Raw genomic sequence first — 17,007 nt, forward strand, 5'->3', positions numbered from 1 at the left:
TTTATTTTGTATGAATTTAAATGGCTTTGTGTGCGGTCTCCTTTATTGATTGGTCGAGATAGAGAGAAAGGCAATGGGGATACGCGGGAAAAACGCATTTTTGCCATCTAACGCGTAGATACACAAGCGAAGATAATGGAAGACTGAAAAAGTAAATGCGGCAAGCGTTAGATGTCCTCCAATATAACTGACACGATATACAGGGTGTCCCAATGTTCTGCGTACATGAAGATGCCATATTTTCCTGCGATAAAAACAAGCAGATTAGGCTAAACGTACCTCTACTAGGTTGCTGCGTTTAGCCGCTAGAGGTCTTCAAAGTTATCAATATTAATTAACCCGGAAAAGAGGGCATTTTTCACAATTCTTTTGATCCAATGTAGTACAGGGAATATTAGAACACCCTGTATGAATGGAATTTTGGATTTGGAAGATTTCGCTTCATATCATATATCCCACGGATTGTAAAGAGGATCGTGTTTAGGATTGACCTTTGTTAAGCAAGTATATTGCAGCAACGAGGTTAGTGGATAGTTCTTGATTGCTTATCTCACTTAGTACATTTTCTAGGAGTAGCTTTTAACGTTTTTTGGGTTTGGTACTTACCTCTCACCAGCTACCAGAATGTCAAAAGATAAGAGTGATGCAAAGAGCACAGGTGCTGATTTCTTCACTGGTTATTTTCTATTCTGTATACATACATAGTATCACAAGCAGAAACTGTTACGGTTTGAAGTAATCTAATTTGACTCCAATATGACGTATTTGTTGATCAAAATTACTTACAAAGAATCTCATCTCTTATTTGGAGATATGTAATGCACTGGTATGTAAAACCTATCATTCCCTACACTCATTGTAGTTGGTTGTCACACTTATTTAAGATGTATAAGATATGTAAATAGACAAAGAAAAAACTCCCTCTAAAGCTGCGCCGACTCAAGTGACTTATTTTAATCATTTCTAGGTACTATTAAATTTCAAATTAATTAACTAAAAACTATGAAAGTTCTTTATTTGTAGACAGGAATTTTTATTTAACTATGATAGTATCTATATCTCTATTACAGAATTCACATTTTTTAGTTTTGTATCTATACAGTGTGTATCTGTACAGTGTTCTAATTTTAAATAAACATTCCTCCGGTAAAAATAAAAAAAAGAAAAAACCTTCAGTTGTTCCTTTGCTAATTTTTCTATGCCCCTATATGCATATTTTTTCGTACTGCCTATTAGCATCCAGTTCTTCACCACCACCTGACTTTCTTGTCTTATACACTCCTCGCAAAAAAACCCGTGAGATTTTTTTAAATCCTTACCTCTCCCCACGATTTCCTACATGATTTTAATTTTTTCTACCTGGCCATTGTTTAGGACTTTTTTGTAACGGTCCCTCACCCCTCATTTTTTATGCGCTTCCGAATCCGTAACTCAAAATTAACATCATTTTCTGCGGAGTCGTCGAAAATCCATTGTCGCAACTGCCCTTTGGCATCCTGGTCCACGGTCTGTGGGGTCGCGCTACCCCCTCCCTTGTCCCATCTCGTACTACCCCTAAAGTTACTACCTGTAAGTTGTAGTAGATCAGTCCCTGATCAGCATCCCATGTGACCAGTGCCTTTTTAATTTTCCTTACTTTCGTTGGATATAGTGTGGTTTTATGTATATTTTTGTATTTTCAGTTTTTATGTGTTGCTACAGTTCTGTCATGAGTGAGGTAGAGTTGTACATGAAAATGAAACTGTTTTATAAGGAATTCATTGGTAAGGCCTTATATTCATTTAAAAATATGTGACTCATTCCGGAATATGACCAAATTTCTCAATCATCGATAATAATTTGGAGGATTAATTTTATTTTTGTGACTAATACGTTCATTCATATTATCTCTATACGATTGTAAATTTAAGGGTCAATGTATTAAAAAACAACTGTTCTAAAATTACTTTTAATTTTTACTAAACCTACTATTAGTTATAAGTTGCATTTTTCCGTAGTTGTCATTACTTGTTGTCAACTTTAATCATCCAAAAGTCTAATTTTACTTTGAAAACTTGAACGCCCTACATTCTACATCAAACTGTTTTCACTTCTTGCACCTTTCTGAAGCGGGTTTTTGAAAATTATATTAAAATAGACATAAATGATGCTAGCTATAATTTACAGTAACTGTAAACGTATTATTTCATGTTTACTTCAATTTTAATCACCTGTAGGTCACTCTAGGTACATTTCTGGTAATTATATTTTGAAAATCATTAAAATGCAAAATGAAAAATGAGACACTAGCTATAACTTACTTTAACAATAAGATTGTGACGTTTTGTGGTTTATTATTCACTTTAATTATAAAAAATTGTGTGAATTTTTGTACTTATAACAATTTTAATCAATTGAGGTCTGATTCCACTTTGAAAAATTAAAGTCTTGCATTCTGCAACTATTTCCTGAACAGATGGCACACTCAGTATACACAAAAAGTTGTCTCTCATCGATTTATGACTCTAGTTTTTCGCCTCAAATTTTCGCTTTGATTCGACTCTGCCTAAACCGCCGTAAAACCGTCTCGGAACTTCCCGGAATCGAAAAGGTTAAGGAACAACTTAATCCGGTGGATCCGGGCAGTAAATGTCGCGACCCGGTCTTCATTTGTCTTTGGGAGTGCCAATAAAATAATGCGGAGTATCCGCGAAGTGGCGTATTTCAGAAGGTCGAGCGGACATTATTGGGTCGGGTGGCTTTAATCAGGATAGTGCCGGGCTATTCCTAATCAAGAGGGCTGCTGCGGTTAATGGTTATGGCTGTTGACATATTTTATCGGGAATAGTGCGGGAACAAGGACACTTTTTGCGGAGACGTCGCGGACATGGTTTCAAACGGGTAGCTACAATGTAGCACACGTTAAATGGTCTTAATGCTGCAAAACAAAAAATAAGCCTTACAAAAAATTACTATACACCATATTGTGCAAAACAATGTTCCAAATGTAGTGATATATTAAGCATCTACACTTTTACTATAGTAGATTGGTTAACTTCAGTTATGTTGCATATGCAGACGCCTTAAGTGTAGTGGACGTGGTATCGTCCTAATTATAAACAATTTTGTACAAAACAAATTACTAAAATTGGATTTGCTTGAAAATTGGGAAGATTGGGAACAGTATTAAAATTTCTTATTTTTGACACTTGTTTAATAAGTTTAATTTTAATAAGAAGTTACAATAATTGATAGTGTTTTGTAAGTTCGTTTGATGAATGCATTTGTATATCATTGTTTTTGCAATGTTGTACTATTTTGGTACGTATATGTTTGTTCCTTTTGCAACTGTAAAACATACAGTACGTCTGTTGTACAAACAGGGTGTGGAAAAGTACGTTTTTTATTATACAAGGCGATTCACAAATGGTGACCAAAAATGAAATTCTTTGGTGAATTTTAAGGGGAGTCTTTCCTATAAAGTTTTTATCTAGGACGCTTCGTTAAAAAGATACAGGTTGTTAAACTTCAAAATATATTTTTAATTTTTTTAAATAATTTAAAATCTAGTAAGTGAAATAATTTGAAATTAGGCACATGTATTTATGTAAACATTGTCCAAAATCTGAGGGCTTTTCCTAAAATGTACATGCCCCAGTGGCGGAGATACAGGGTATCGGTGGCAAATTTTTCTAAATAAAATACTACGCCACTGCTTTACGGTAACAACTATGATGTTTTCGGATCTTATCTTTCTAACGAAGCGTCCTAGATAAAAACTTTATAATAGGAAAGACTCCCCATAAAATTCACCAAAAAATACGTTTGGGTTCATTTTTGGTCACAATTTGTGAATCACCCTGTATATTTATTGCCTACCTTAAAGCTTGGCCCACTTGACTTTCAACGTACGGTTTTCTTTTAGACCTAAAACAAAGGCCGGTGCGCCGCAGCCGAGCTGTCATCTGTTTCCGATCGCGTTCATTTGTCGTCCCGACACATTATCCACGCTAAATTAAGCACAAACCCTTCGATCCGCCATTTTTAACGGCGGACGTCCAGGTGCGCAGTTATTAGGACTCTGCTGGACCACTACAAAGAGCGAAAACAACGGACAGCTCGCTGGGCATTGTCCGGAGCCCCGAAGGGCGGCCCGGCTTCTATTTAACCGGCATACGCTGGCCAGAGAAACAAAAACAGAAAAATACGAAAGTGAAGCTGTGAATGTCGTTAACGTTTGGGGTTTGCTTTGAGACAGTTTAAAAATGGTGTGAGTTAGGCAATAGTTTACTCGTACAGAATGTATATAACTGTTTTTAAGACGAGAGGATAATTTAAACATTATTACATTGTATAGTCTTTTCGAAGTTAGTTGAACATGTATAAAAACGCCTGAAAATAAAATTTAATGGGTTTCATAGACGTCCCTAAAAAAGTTTTCTGCTAAAGATAAAAAATAATATTAATTTGTATATAATGTGCAGAAATATTATATGTTCATTTGGCCTACAACATTTTAATTATTTATGTCCTCAAACAATTTTTTTTTATTTTAATGGTAAATTTTGGTTATGACATCAAAAAACATTTATATTTTCATCAAAATATATTACTGCTCGCTAAGAACCAACGGGAAGGTATGAACATTCATAAAGTTGTTAGTTTAGTTAGGTTGGAAAAGTTATTAAATAAAAATAATCAACAATAAAATAATTCCGCATTGCTGCACTGCACTGCTAGACAGTTTGTCAACAACTGAAATTTATGGCTAGTGCGGCTGTGTTTGTACGGAGTTTATCTGCGCGCGCATTCTTCAACTGGTCGTATAAATTTCAACCACCACGTTTAGTTCGACCAGACCTGTATATGGGTATGGCTAAATAAATATGGGAACAAGTTTTTCAAATATTTCAATGCCGAGTTACTGCGTTGCGACTGAACCTGGTACATACTGCCTAGCTCTTTAGTCTTCAATAATTGAAATCGGGAATGACTATAATATTTTATAAAAGATATAATTCTTTACCTGTATACAGGGTGTGCCGGAAATGGTGAGCANTTTTAATTATTTATGTCCTCAAACAATTTTTTTTTATTTTAATGGTAAATTTTGGTTATGACATATCAAAAAACATTTATATTTTCATCAAAATATATTACTGCTCGCTAAGAACCAACGGGAAGGTATGAACATTCATAAAGTTGTTAGTTTAGTTAAGTTGGAAAAGTTATTAAATATAAATAATCAACAATAAAATAATTCCGCATTGCTGCACTGCACTGCTAGACAGTTTGTCAACAACTGAAATTTATGGCCAGTGCGGCTGCGTTTGTCTGCGCGCGCATTCTTCCACTGGTCGTATACATTTCAACCACCACGTTTAGTTCGACCAGACCTGTATATGGGTATGGCTAAATAAATGTGGGAACAAGTTTTTCAAATATTTCAATGCCAAGTTACTGCGTTGCGACTGAACCTGGTACATACTGCCTAGCTCTTTAGTCTTCAATAATTGAGATCGGGAAAGACTATAGATTTATAAAAGATATAATTCTTTACCCGTATACAGGGTGTCCCGGAAATGGTGAGCAATCTCTCGGATATGGATAGATAATGAGAAAATAATGTCACAAGTTCATATAAAATTTTTTCCTCCGGGCTCACCCTGTAGAGTTATTAGCTCTTGAAGTTGAGAATTAAAAATGTTTTTTTTGCTGTAACTTTTGTATTTTTCAATAAATTTTGAAAATTTTTTGGCTGGATCTATAATTTTTGAAACTGCTTTGGATGATAATATGAAATCCTCGATAATAATTATGGGGGCTCGGGGGCAAAGCACACCCCACCAAAATTTCTTAAAAAAAAAAAAATTTTCCACTATACCCCAAATTTTCCATCATTTTATAAAAATTTATGGTATTTTACGTAAAAAAGGTATACTTGTTGAATATCGTTTAAAGAGGAAGGTCGGTACCATTTAATTTGAGACATTTTATTTTTTTTAAATATTTAGTTAGTATGCCTCTACGCTACATCTGGAATAATTAATTTTAATTTAATTACATCGAATTAAACCCCTTACTTACTTATTACTGAAAACGTGCTAAGTTTTACCAAAATAAGCACAGTAGTTTTTGAGAAAGATATTTGAAAAAAAAAAGATTTTTTTTATTAACTTTAATAATCTGTATCTCCAAAACAAAGCTTTGAAACATACAAGTTTACATGAATTTTTCTCTTTAATTTTGAGAGTTTTATCCCCTACTAAGTTTTTCCTATTAAACTTGAGATACCCCGTATCTATAATTTCTGTAAAGAATTAAAATATGTACTTCTTATTTACGTATATGAGAAAATACTGTACCTAGTATTTAATTTTACACACGGTTTTTAATGAAGTCCTTATTCTGTAATGTTTAATCTTAAACGTTTGCAAGCAAAATTGTTTTCATATTCTCAAAACACTTACAAAATTAGTAGGTATTAATCTTAGACTATGACGAAAAAAATTAAGTAAGTCATATCACCTGTCTGAGACAAATGCGATACATTTTTCCCTACAAAATGAGTTTCTAATTTAAAATAAGGTAAAAATAAACAAACAAATAATTAAGCTATTGCTTGAAGATACCTATTTATTTGTGGCATAGTTTTCGTTCTATTTTTTGGGTATTTTGCCACAAGTGAAAAAATTTAAAAAATAAGGACCAGGATTATTGTTATGAAAATAGTTTTGTCTACTAAAAAATCTAACACTGAAAAAAGGCAGATAATAATTAATCATCATTTATTGCCTTTGCTAAAAGTCTTGCTGAGGTTATCCGTTCATGCGGAGACTTTTTCTTTTGATAAGGATTTTGTCCTAATTCATGCGACAAGGAGTATTTTGAGGTGTAGGAACCTTTAAACCATTTGGAAAGCCACTTCTTTTGAGAATATTAGACTGAAAACATAGTTTCATAGAGGTTATGGACTTCTGAGATTATGGTGGTATGATAAAAGGTAATAGGGTGCTGAGTTCCCCATTCCAAGGTTTTGGAACCCATTAAAATCATCCTTTGATACGAGCCTCCACGTATTCTTAGGTTCATAGGGTTAGAGGTCTCAAGGTTATAGAGTTTGTATGAAAGTCCCATGAAATACCTATTTTACTACTTATTTGTAGTCGAGTAATTTGGCGCTGAATGGAAGTGGAACTCTAGAATGTACAATTGAGGACTTTTCAAAATATACACAATAATTAACAATTTACAAAAAATCCTGACGTAGAGGGTCAAAACAGAAGTCATAGACAATTTTTTTATGGGTCTGTGTAATTTGCCAAGGATCGTTTATAATTGCTTCTTTGTTTGTATTATTTGTTTTAGTGCAACAAAAGTGTATAGTTGGCAACCTCCGATCAAGTATGCCAATGAATATGCCATACAGACCTAGGGAGACAATTCATGGTGTTTATTTGCTTGCATCCAGACTCTGGTCCTTTACAAAAGAAGTCAACAATGTTCCCATTCACGCACTTGCCTCGTATGGGGGAAAACTGTCGTCCGGCCGTTTATTGCCCCAAATATTCCATCGATCCCTCCATTGGGGGGCGGTTTACACACGACAATAAATATCCACGGCGAAGCTAACCCAATTTCGGTATTACTCCGGTTAGTCGCTGCCATCATTAGATTAGGCGACGTCGTCGTGACGAGCGTGACCCTGGAGGGCAGAAATGCGATTACTGACCACCTTCGGGTATCAAAAAACAAAAGGAAATCTCATTAGGCCCCCAGAAGTGCCAGTCTAGCTCCGGGCTCGGCTTCGGCTTGTCACAAGTCGAGGAAACTTTTTTATTTGTGTTAGCGGAATTACCGGCGATGGCCGACAATTCTTTGTTGGCGAAATGTGGCTGCAAAGGCGCTCTCACTCGAGTAAAAGAACAACTTCTATTTTTTTCTCAAAAAGTTGGGATCGTTATTGTAAAACATGAAGTAAAACATTGTAACAATGAAATGTATAATGAAATAAAGTGAAACAAAAGTAAATGTTTTTGAAACACACCAATACCTAGAATAGTTTTTAAATCTGCATTGTTAGCTTACTAGATTTACTCAAAAACTAAGGCATATAACACTACTAAGCAGCAAACACTTATTTTCTGATGTGGTTCCACTATATCCATACAATTTAAATCAATCATGAATAAAAATGAATAAAATCATATAAATTTTAAGTGTTATAACAATCTCAAAATAGTAATATTTAGTGATTATATTTTATTGGCTGGTTACACAATTTTTGTGTAGTAGTAAACAAATTATAGTGTTTGCTATTGCTATTGTTTGGAAAATAAAGTTTCTATTATAATAAATAGGATTCCCTCGGTTTAGGGCATTTTTACTTTTGGCAAATGATGTCTTTGTTCCTCAGTTCCAAAACTTCACTATATTTAGTCGCGTCTTCTACACTTTCCTGAAATGTTTTATTTATTTTCAGTAATATTTCAGTAATGTTTTTAAATGTCATGCCTAAGTCCATGATGTTTTTTGAATTTAAAAGGGAAAAACATAATAACACGTCATAGTTTTATAATTATGTACAACAATTTTTACTTGTTTTGTTAAATTTTGAAGTAATCATCTTTATCAAATGAAATTACATGGTAAACAATTGTAAAGTTTCGAAATCATATCATTCAAAGATAGCACTTAAATGGTGAAATTATAACAGCAAAAATAAAAAATATTGTCATTGGAAGTTTATTGAACTTTTTCAAATTCATTTTCCAAAATACATTTTGATTAGATATATTATATTTTATATTATATTATTTTTTTCCTAACTGTTGCATTTAAATTCTGATATTTGTACAGCACACAGCAGTGCCTGATTTACTTATAGGCTGGTGTAGGCTGCAGCCTACAGGCCCCCACCAATTAGGAGCCCCCACCATGTTAACAAACATTTTTTTAATGAAAACTATTTTTTTAAGATTTTTTTAAGACCTCCCCATTATGAACAACAAAGAAAAAATATTCTGAAAAATATAATTTTTTAATCTTAAAATTTGAATTCTATCCACTAAGATATGATTCTTAGAGCTGCCACTAGAGGGAGAAAGCGTATACAATAAGAATATTTTTTTTGGGGGGGGGCTATCGAAAAGGATTTTTTTTTCTAGAATAGGCCCCCACCAATTGTCAGCCTACTGTAAATCAGGCACTGGCACACAGTAAACAATGTAAATAAAATTAACATTTTTTAAATGTACCTACCTTTTCATACAGGTATATTTCTCTATATACACCTAATAGTAACTAAAAATCAATTGCCTACAATTAAGTAAACGTATTTGTTGTATGAGTAGAGTCCAAACTGCGCGTCGGTATCTGTGTACACAACTTTGTGTTCCCCCTACTTAGAAATGGTAATATCGACAATGTGTAGTGATTTTTATACAGTATGTTCTCATTCTCACATATTCTTTGTTAAAATATTAAAATTAATCACCAAAATAATTTTACTCATAAATAACTTTACCATTTATACCATATTATTTTTTACTCTGTATAAATCAACAGTTTTAATATCCATATTAATTTTTCTGTTTCTTACAATATTTCTTCGACGAAAGTCAGCCTGGTTTCCAAAAATAATGGAATAGAAAGTTTTTGACACAATATCAAAAAAAAAGTTTTTTTTATTATAGAAAAAGTGATATAGATAATAATGTACACATACCTATATTTTAGTAACAGGTAATACCCAGTAAACTAAAATACTCCAATAAAAAAATTACTTTAAGGAACCTGCTTAAATGTTTAAATAAAGTTTGTAACTTCTAAAGAAAACATGTTTGTCTTTAACTAGACTGACTGGTATTATTTGAAACTTGAACAAATATATTATTTATATCACCGATAAGCAAATAAATGATAATAACTTGTGGAGCACTTGCAAAAATTGTTATTCGCTGCCAGTATTTGATATTATGATTGTACGTCTGATGCCGTGAGAGATAATTATAATCTTTCGCTAAGGTCTTTTGTCCAAATCAATGATTATTACTTTTACAGTTACATATAATATTCCTCTATAGAGTCAGCTCTTTCAAAAAATAAGAAGCCGTATCACAAACTACATGTTCTTATGGGCACTCGTTGGGCTATGACATATGGATAGTGTACATATGTTACCGTAGCTAGTGTTTTTTTACATGATACAACGTGCTTCAGAGGTAATAATGGCTAGACACATAAAACTGTAAAGATGACTTACGATTTCATAATATACTTTCTGATAACAAGTCATATCAGTTACACTTATCCCGAGTATCTATTTCCGTTAATCAACTCATTCAAATATTATCTACAAATCGCTATTGAATGAACATTATTACAATAGTAACTTTTCGAAGAATTTTAATCTAAAATCTTCATCCTGATATAGAAGCAAAAATATATAAAAATGCATATCTATTTTTTTATATGGTTTTTTCATATTGAATCTTTCGCAATTTTCGTAAAATATTTACCGCAAGAACTAGAATCGGTAAGAATTGTTTTATGACTCGAATAAATTCTTATACAAGCAAAACCAACGATATACGAGACCACAAAACCATCCCAATTCCATATTCGATCCCTTCCTTTTTCATTACTATGCATCAAAATCGATACCCAATCTAGAATCAATCATCAGCGCTACTATATCTCTAACAAAAGTCCAATAGAATAAATTATAATACATATTGGTCCAGTAATAGACCAAGAACAACCAATTTCGTATCTTTATATCTCCGCAACTTTATTTATTCCCTTCCCCAAAGTTATATCGATACGACAAAATGATACAAAAGATACATTTCTATACATTTGTATGCAACGCCGGGACGCCTGATATATCCAATTTGCCGACTTGACCATTGTCCGCCGACGACCAATAGAAACGGAGCGGTGAAGATTTCGAGGGTTACCCTGCGCAGACCATTGGTCAGCAAGGGAGTGGTCAGCGAGGGGTGAATCTGACAATACCTGGTTGGGTGAAAAAATCCTGAGATAGGGGATGTTCTACCTGTAAGAAAGCTTCCTTACCTGCCCAGTGCCATTTAGATGGTACAACTGGGGTTAAATTTCGTGAGATATACTGATATTATAAACTTATTTATATAGTTTTATTGACATATGCCGGACTGTCTTTCGCCAAAGCCTTAACCAACTAGGAGCATATCACCATCTGATCTAATCTCGATGACATTTAAAACAACTGCTCGGCCCAATATAACGGGGCACAAAGCGGCGCTGAAATGAATTGCCCCGCTCTCCGGCGACAATACAACCGACAAACAGCTCCTCGGCAAGAAGAACAATTAAAAATACGGGTCGGTGGGACTGGTGATTGCTAATCTCGGTAGGGGCGCGTTATTAGGAGGGGGCGAAGGGGTTGCCGCCCAGTCGTCGAGTGTCATTACGACACCCGGCCGCGTCGGGGGGTGGGTCGACACGCAGCTGTTTTCGGAAATCGATACGTCTCTGCCGCGAAAAATTAGTTATTGGAAAACGCTGCTACTGTCGGGTAGTTCGAGACGTTTAAAAAACTTTCTTTGCCGGACCCGTTATGTTTCGCTAATATCAAAGTTAAAGCAGAAATTTTACGGCTCTGAATAATTAATGATTATTTTTCAAGAGTTTTGTTTTGTATACGATATAGAAAATTTATAAATCTCTAACAGTATAATGTCTAGACTAACAATAAAATTATAAAACTAGACTCACTTACCTTTAATTTAATGAGTTTCTTATCGGCAGCTCGTGAGCTGTGAGAGTAGAATGAATAAATCTCTCCTTTAGATAGATTTAGGGCACCACTGATTTTGATAAAAATGTTTATAAACTTAGATTTTACAATTACCAAAGGTGATAAATTACATCATATAATTAACTAATATTCACTACGATTGAGTGCAAAACTTAAAATAACAATATCTTAGTACTCAGGGCTATACCAAGAATTTACTGTAAACTACTCAATGGAATTAAAAAAAAAAAATCAGATCCCGAACAAGCAACCACCACACAAGTTTTTAACAGAGGGGTAATACCAAACACTTACAGTTTTTGGTCGTATGTTTTTTGTATACTAGCGCTACACAAAAATGTTATTTTCATATTTGATATCTTCATCATATTGTTTTTTTTGCTTAATTGTTGTAATTATGTTCGTATTATTTAAAAATTACACTTGAATTAGATCAGTGACTATAATTCTTGTTATAGTCACTGATTAGATGTATTTTAGTTTTGAACTTTGTTCTCTGTATCAAAAATGTATGATAACGTAACACTTATTCATTTTTCAAGCAAAAAAACTTTTATCAAGAATGCCTTTTTTTTCGTATCTTGCAAAATAAGGTATGTTTACTCTTATTCAAAATAACATTTTTGTGTTTTTGACTCGCCCTGTTCAACAAAATTGAAGTTCGTTATTTGCTAACTAAGCAAAAACTTTTATCAAGAATACCTTTTTTTTTGTATCTTTCACTTTTGGTCCATTTGTCCTCTTGTATACTCAATCCACGGATTGTATACAGGGTGATTCAAAATTCAATACAAAGAATTTAGTGGCGTATTTTTGAGGTCAAAATAATTTTTTTCGTATAAACATGTGTCCACAAATGCTTAGTTTTCGATTTACAGGATGTCAGAGTTCTTTATTCTTTTCGATTTTTTAGGAATAATTTCCTAAAATAGATTTGAATGTATACGCATAAAACTGTGCTCTGGGTTTTTTTGGGATGGTAAATTTAAATATGTCATTGCTTTTGACGCTACTTGTGGAGAGCGCCACCTATAAGAGTACGCTTGAATTAAATTGGCCCTAACTTTTTTGCTACCCTGTACATTGACGTTTCGTATTATTGCGTTTATTCCCCTATCAATTTTAAACAAAAAATGTATACTAGGTCAAAATCTCTCAGCCCAACCATTTCCAAGATATTGGCTGATGAAGAGTTAAATGCAGACCATATTTTCAAATTTTATAACTATTTAGAGTGCGAAAAATTTTAAAATTTATTTTGGACTCACGCTTATAGAAAAAAAGTCTTATTTTCATAAAAAAAAATACGCCCATAAATTCTTTGTACTGACTTTTCAATTAATCTGTATATAAAGAATTATCAGTATCACAGATTATTATATTATGACTACTCAAATTCTGCAGATAATTTTTTCGCAGTCTTTAACAAGCGTTTATCTTTGACGAACCTTTCTTCTCTTTCCTCGTTTATTCTGACAACTAGGCTAGCCTACCTCTCTTAAGCCCATGGGGCGTTATCGTTCACAGCCGCACTTTAATCACAAGCACGAACTTTACTCAAATTCAAAAGAAATATTTCTATAAACTACTTTATCTCAAACAATTTAATTTACCAAACTATTAACCAATTGAATGATTGATGAATTAGGATATTAATGAAACTAACATAGGGTCAATAAGGGTCAAGAAGCAGACACACTAATATGCATTCTCGAAGGATTTTAGTGCGCTGAATCCAAATCTGGCAGCAGAATTGCTCTATCGCATCAGGTTTTTGAGATATCCTAACCTAAAAAAATACATATAATTTAAAAGTACAAGGCTCCCTCTTTCGAATGTCATTGAGTTGAAATTTCTAAGTTTATCAGTTTCTTAATATGCGAAAATCTACTAAGGATCCCTTAGACGTCAAACAGTTGATTGCAGTACAGAAACTTCATACTCAGAAACCTTCAATACTCACAAACTCCAAATCCACAAACCCCAATCCCACAAAACCCGAACCTACAAACTCCAAGCTTACAAACCCCAAGCCCACCAACTCCAAACCCACAAACCGTATGGATATGAAGTTTCTGAATTGCAATCGACTGCTTGATGTCTAAGAGATCCTTAGTAGATTTTCGCATATTAAGAAACTGAGAAACTTAAAAATTTCAACGTGTGATATCTCAACGAAAAAAAAGATATTTGAGCAAACTCTACGGCATTCGAAGGAGGGAGCCTTGTACTTTTAAATTATATGTATTTTTTTTAAAAAGAATAGATGACATTACTACATAACCTCAAATATGACGAAAAACAGTGTTTTTTGCACTTTTAGGTTAGGATATCTCAAAAACCTGACGTGATAGAGCAATTCTGCTGCCAGATTCGCATTCAGCGCACCTAAATCCTTCAGAAATATATATTCAAGTTTCTGCTTCCAAAAAAAGTTAAATTTTGTTGGTCTGTGTAATTAGTTGTAGTGGACTTCGTCAAAAATTATAATAATAGGGGATGTAGAATCAAGTTGACCAATCAAATTATACATTTACTAATCAATTTTTGTAAAGAAAATTTGCCCAACAAAAAATAATCATTAGGCTTTGATAATTGAAAATAAATTGAAATATCATGTAATAGTTTTTTAAGCTCCATCTTAAATTAAGCCGAAAATAAATACCATTTTTACTAAAGCATTTCCTTTTGAAATGGAGAACACTATATTACTGAAATCCGTTGCTCAAATATCTTTTTTGCAATTCAGTTCCTATGAATTTATTAAACAACTTCCGCGTTTGAAAAATATTTAACAAAAACACGCTGGTGGATCTCTCAACACTCTGACGGCTACTTCGAACTGTTATAAGGTCATAACATCACGTCTTTAAGACTTAATAATGTTGTCCCAAGCGTAAGGTCATCCAGTTTGTGATACTTACATGATCTCTTGTTGCAGCAGACGCAGACGGCGTAGAAGGAGACCCCCACCAAGACATCCTCACATGCGGGGTGTGTCAAAAGTCCTTCGCACTCTCGGACATCGTCCGCTTCATCCAGCACAAAGTCACCGCCTGCAACAAGGAGAACTTCGCACAGTGCTACCCCAACAACGACAGGGAGCGCGACAACGACGATGGCACGTTGCCCCTATCCACCATCAACACCAGGAGGCCGAGCATCTCGGCGCCCATCTCCGGGAAGAAGAGCGCCGGCAGCAGGGTGCACACCCCGCCGCCGGCGTCGCCGAGACTGCCCGCCCCCGGCGATCTCTGCGTGGACGGTGCTGCTTCCTCGACTCCCAAGAGGAGGGCCTCGTCACCGCTGACGAGTTCGAGCCTGGAAGAAGACATAAAGCCGAATATTAAGCAGGAGAAGATGGATACGACGATGTCTCCGGAGGAGAATAGCTGTAAGAGGTCGAGGACTGAGGTGGCGGACGCGGAGTCGAATACGACGCATAGTGGTAAGTTCTTGACATTTTCCTAGATCCCAGCCCAAATGTACATACTTTCGCCCGTAAATACGGAAAAACATTTATAACAATTGTTAAATCTGTCCACCGTGATCATGGATATAGACCACGGCGGCTAATCCACAGATTGGGAAATGAATCTTGTAACCAGGTCCTAACACTTAAAGCAGAATAAGCCGTACAACAGTCTTTCTGGAAATAAAAAGAATCTCAGTAGTAAATCTTTCATAAATATTTATTTCAGTTATTTAATTATAACAAATAAATTATATGTTTATACCAAATACAGGGTGGCCAAATGAAAACGAAACAGAGCCATTTTCAGGAACTGCGACAAGATTGTAGAAAAACGCCCAGACCCGTCGATTTTAGATTAAAGGGGGACATTCTTTGCTGGTATTTTTGATTCCGCCACTTTCACCCCCAAGCAAGGGTAAGCATCACCCCAAAATGTTTAAATGGCATTGGAGGTTGAGTAATATTTCTTTTGGAAGCTCTTACAATTCTCTTTACAACAGACTTTAAATTTTATAATTCCGCCCAATACTTTGAAAAAAATTTACATTTTAAAATTTAAATTATGTTTAGTTGCTTACTTACTACTTAGTTGATTAAATGTTCAAACTGATGACCGCCCGCTTCCATACAAGAATAAAGATTTTGTTCGAAACGTTCGCGCACATTCCGAAGCATTTCCGGAGTGATTCGACGGCATTCGTCGACGATTCTTTGACGCAAATCTTCCAGCGACGCTGGCTGTGTTTTATAGATTTTACTTTTTAGGTATCCCCACAAAAAGAAATCAAGGGGCGATAAATCCGGTGATCGTGGAGGCCACTCAATGCTGCCTCTTCTCCCAATCCAATTCCGTAGAAAACGTTGGTCCAAATACTGACGGACAATTAACGCATAATGCGGAGGAGCACCGTCCTGTTGAAAAATCAAATGATCTTCATCATACTCTGGAACATTTTCAATAATATCAGTCAAGGCAGGGTCAATAGCGTCTTCCAGTAATTGCAAATACATTTGGCCAGTCAAATTACCAGGTAGAAAAAAAGGACCCACCAGCCGGTCACCGAAAATTCCAGCCCATACATTTAATTTTTCCGGTTGCTGTGTATGCACCTCGTGAAAAACTCTTGGGTTTGAATCGGACCAATAGCGGCAATTGTGACGATTTACCGTCCCGTTCAAGAAAAAACTGCATTCATCAGAAAAACAGATGTTAAAAAGGAACTGTGGATCGTTCCCTGCTCGCTCACTCATTATTTCGCAAAATTGCAAACGGCGGTCATAATCATCCTCATGAAGTTCCTGGACTAAATGTATTTTGTATGGATGGAATTTATTCTTCTTCAAAATGGTTTGTATGCTAGTTCGATTGATCCCAGACGCAGATGCCAGCTGCCTCGTACTTAATGTAGGATCAAGATGAACTTGTCCCAAAACTGCAACTTCACTAGCTTTATTAACTATAGGTTTTTCAATTTCTCGTTTTTTATTGGCTACGTTCCCTGTCTCTTGAAATTTTTTTACTAACTCTAGAACATACTTCCTCCTGACATGTCGATCTTGATGTTGTTCATTAAATAGCTGAGCTGTTCTATTCGCACATTTATTGTTCATAAAGTAAAGCGAAATGATATCTACCCTTTCCGCAATGGAATAAACCATAGTGTTTAATTTTCAAAAACACAATTAAATAAACTACCAACCAACGCTTCCAAATAATACTAGAAAATAATTTGGAATCCACTAATTTTAC

General features: G+C 34.7%; 1 protein-coding gene across 2 annotated transcripts in view; it reads left to right on the forward strand.

Annotated features, from left to right (window-relative positions):
* LOC108911913 (B-cell lymphoma/leukemia 11A) overlaps window positions 1–17,007 on the forward strand; it is an 80,953-nt gene that overhangs the window by 40,118 nt on the left and 23,828 nt on the right. The window contains exon 2 of one of the 2 annotated variants that reach the window (XM_018716991.2): window positions 14,724–15,230. In XM_018716991.2, coding sequence (XP_018572507.1) covers window positions 14,724–15,230 — 507 coding nt within the window. The remainder of the gene's footprint in view (window positions 1–14,723; window positions 15,231–17,007) is intronic. The other variant, XM_018716997.2, reaches the window with a different exon arrangement.

Source organism: Anoplophora glabripennis, unplaced genomic scaffold, assembly GCF_000390285.2.
Source record: "Anoplophora glabripennis isolate ALB-LARVAE unplaced genomic scaffold, Agla_2.0 scaffold6, whole genome shotgun sequence".
Lineage (NCBI taxonomy): Eukaryota > Metazoa > Arthropoda > Insecta > Coleoptera > Cerambycidae > Anoplophora > Anoplophora glabripennis.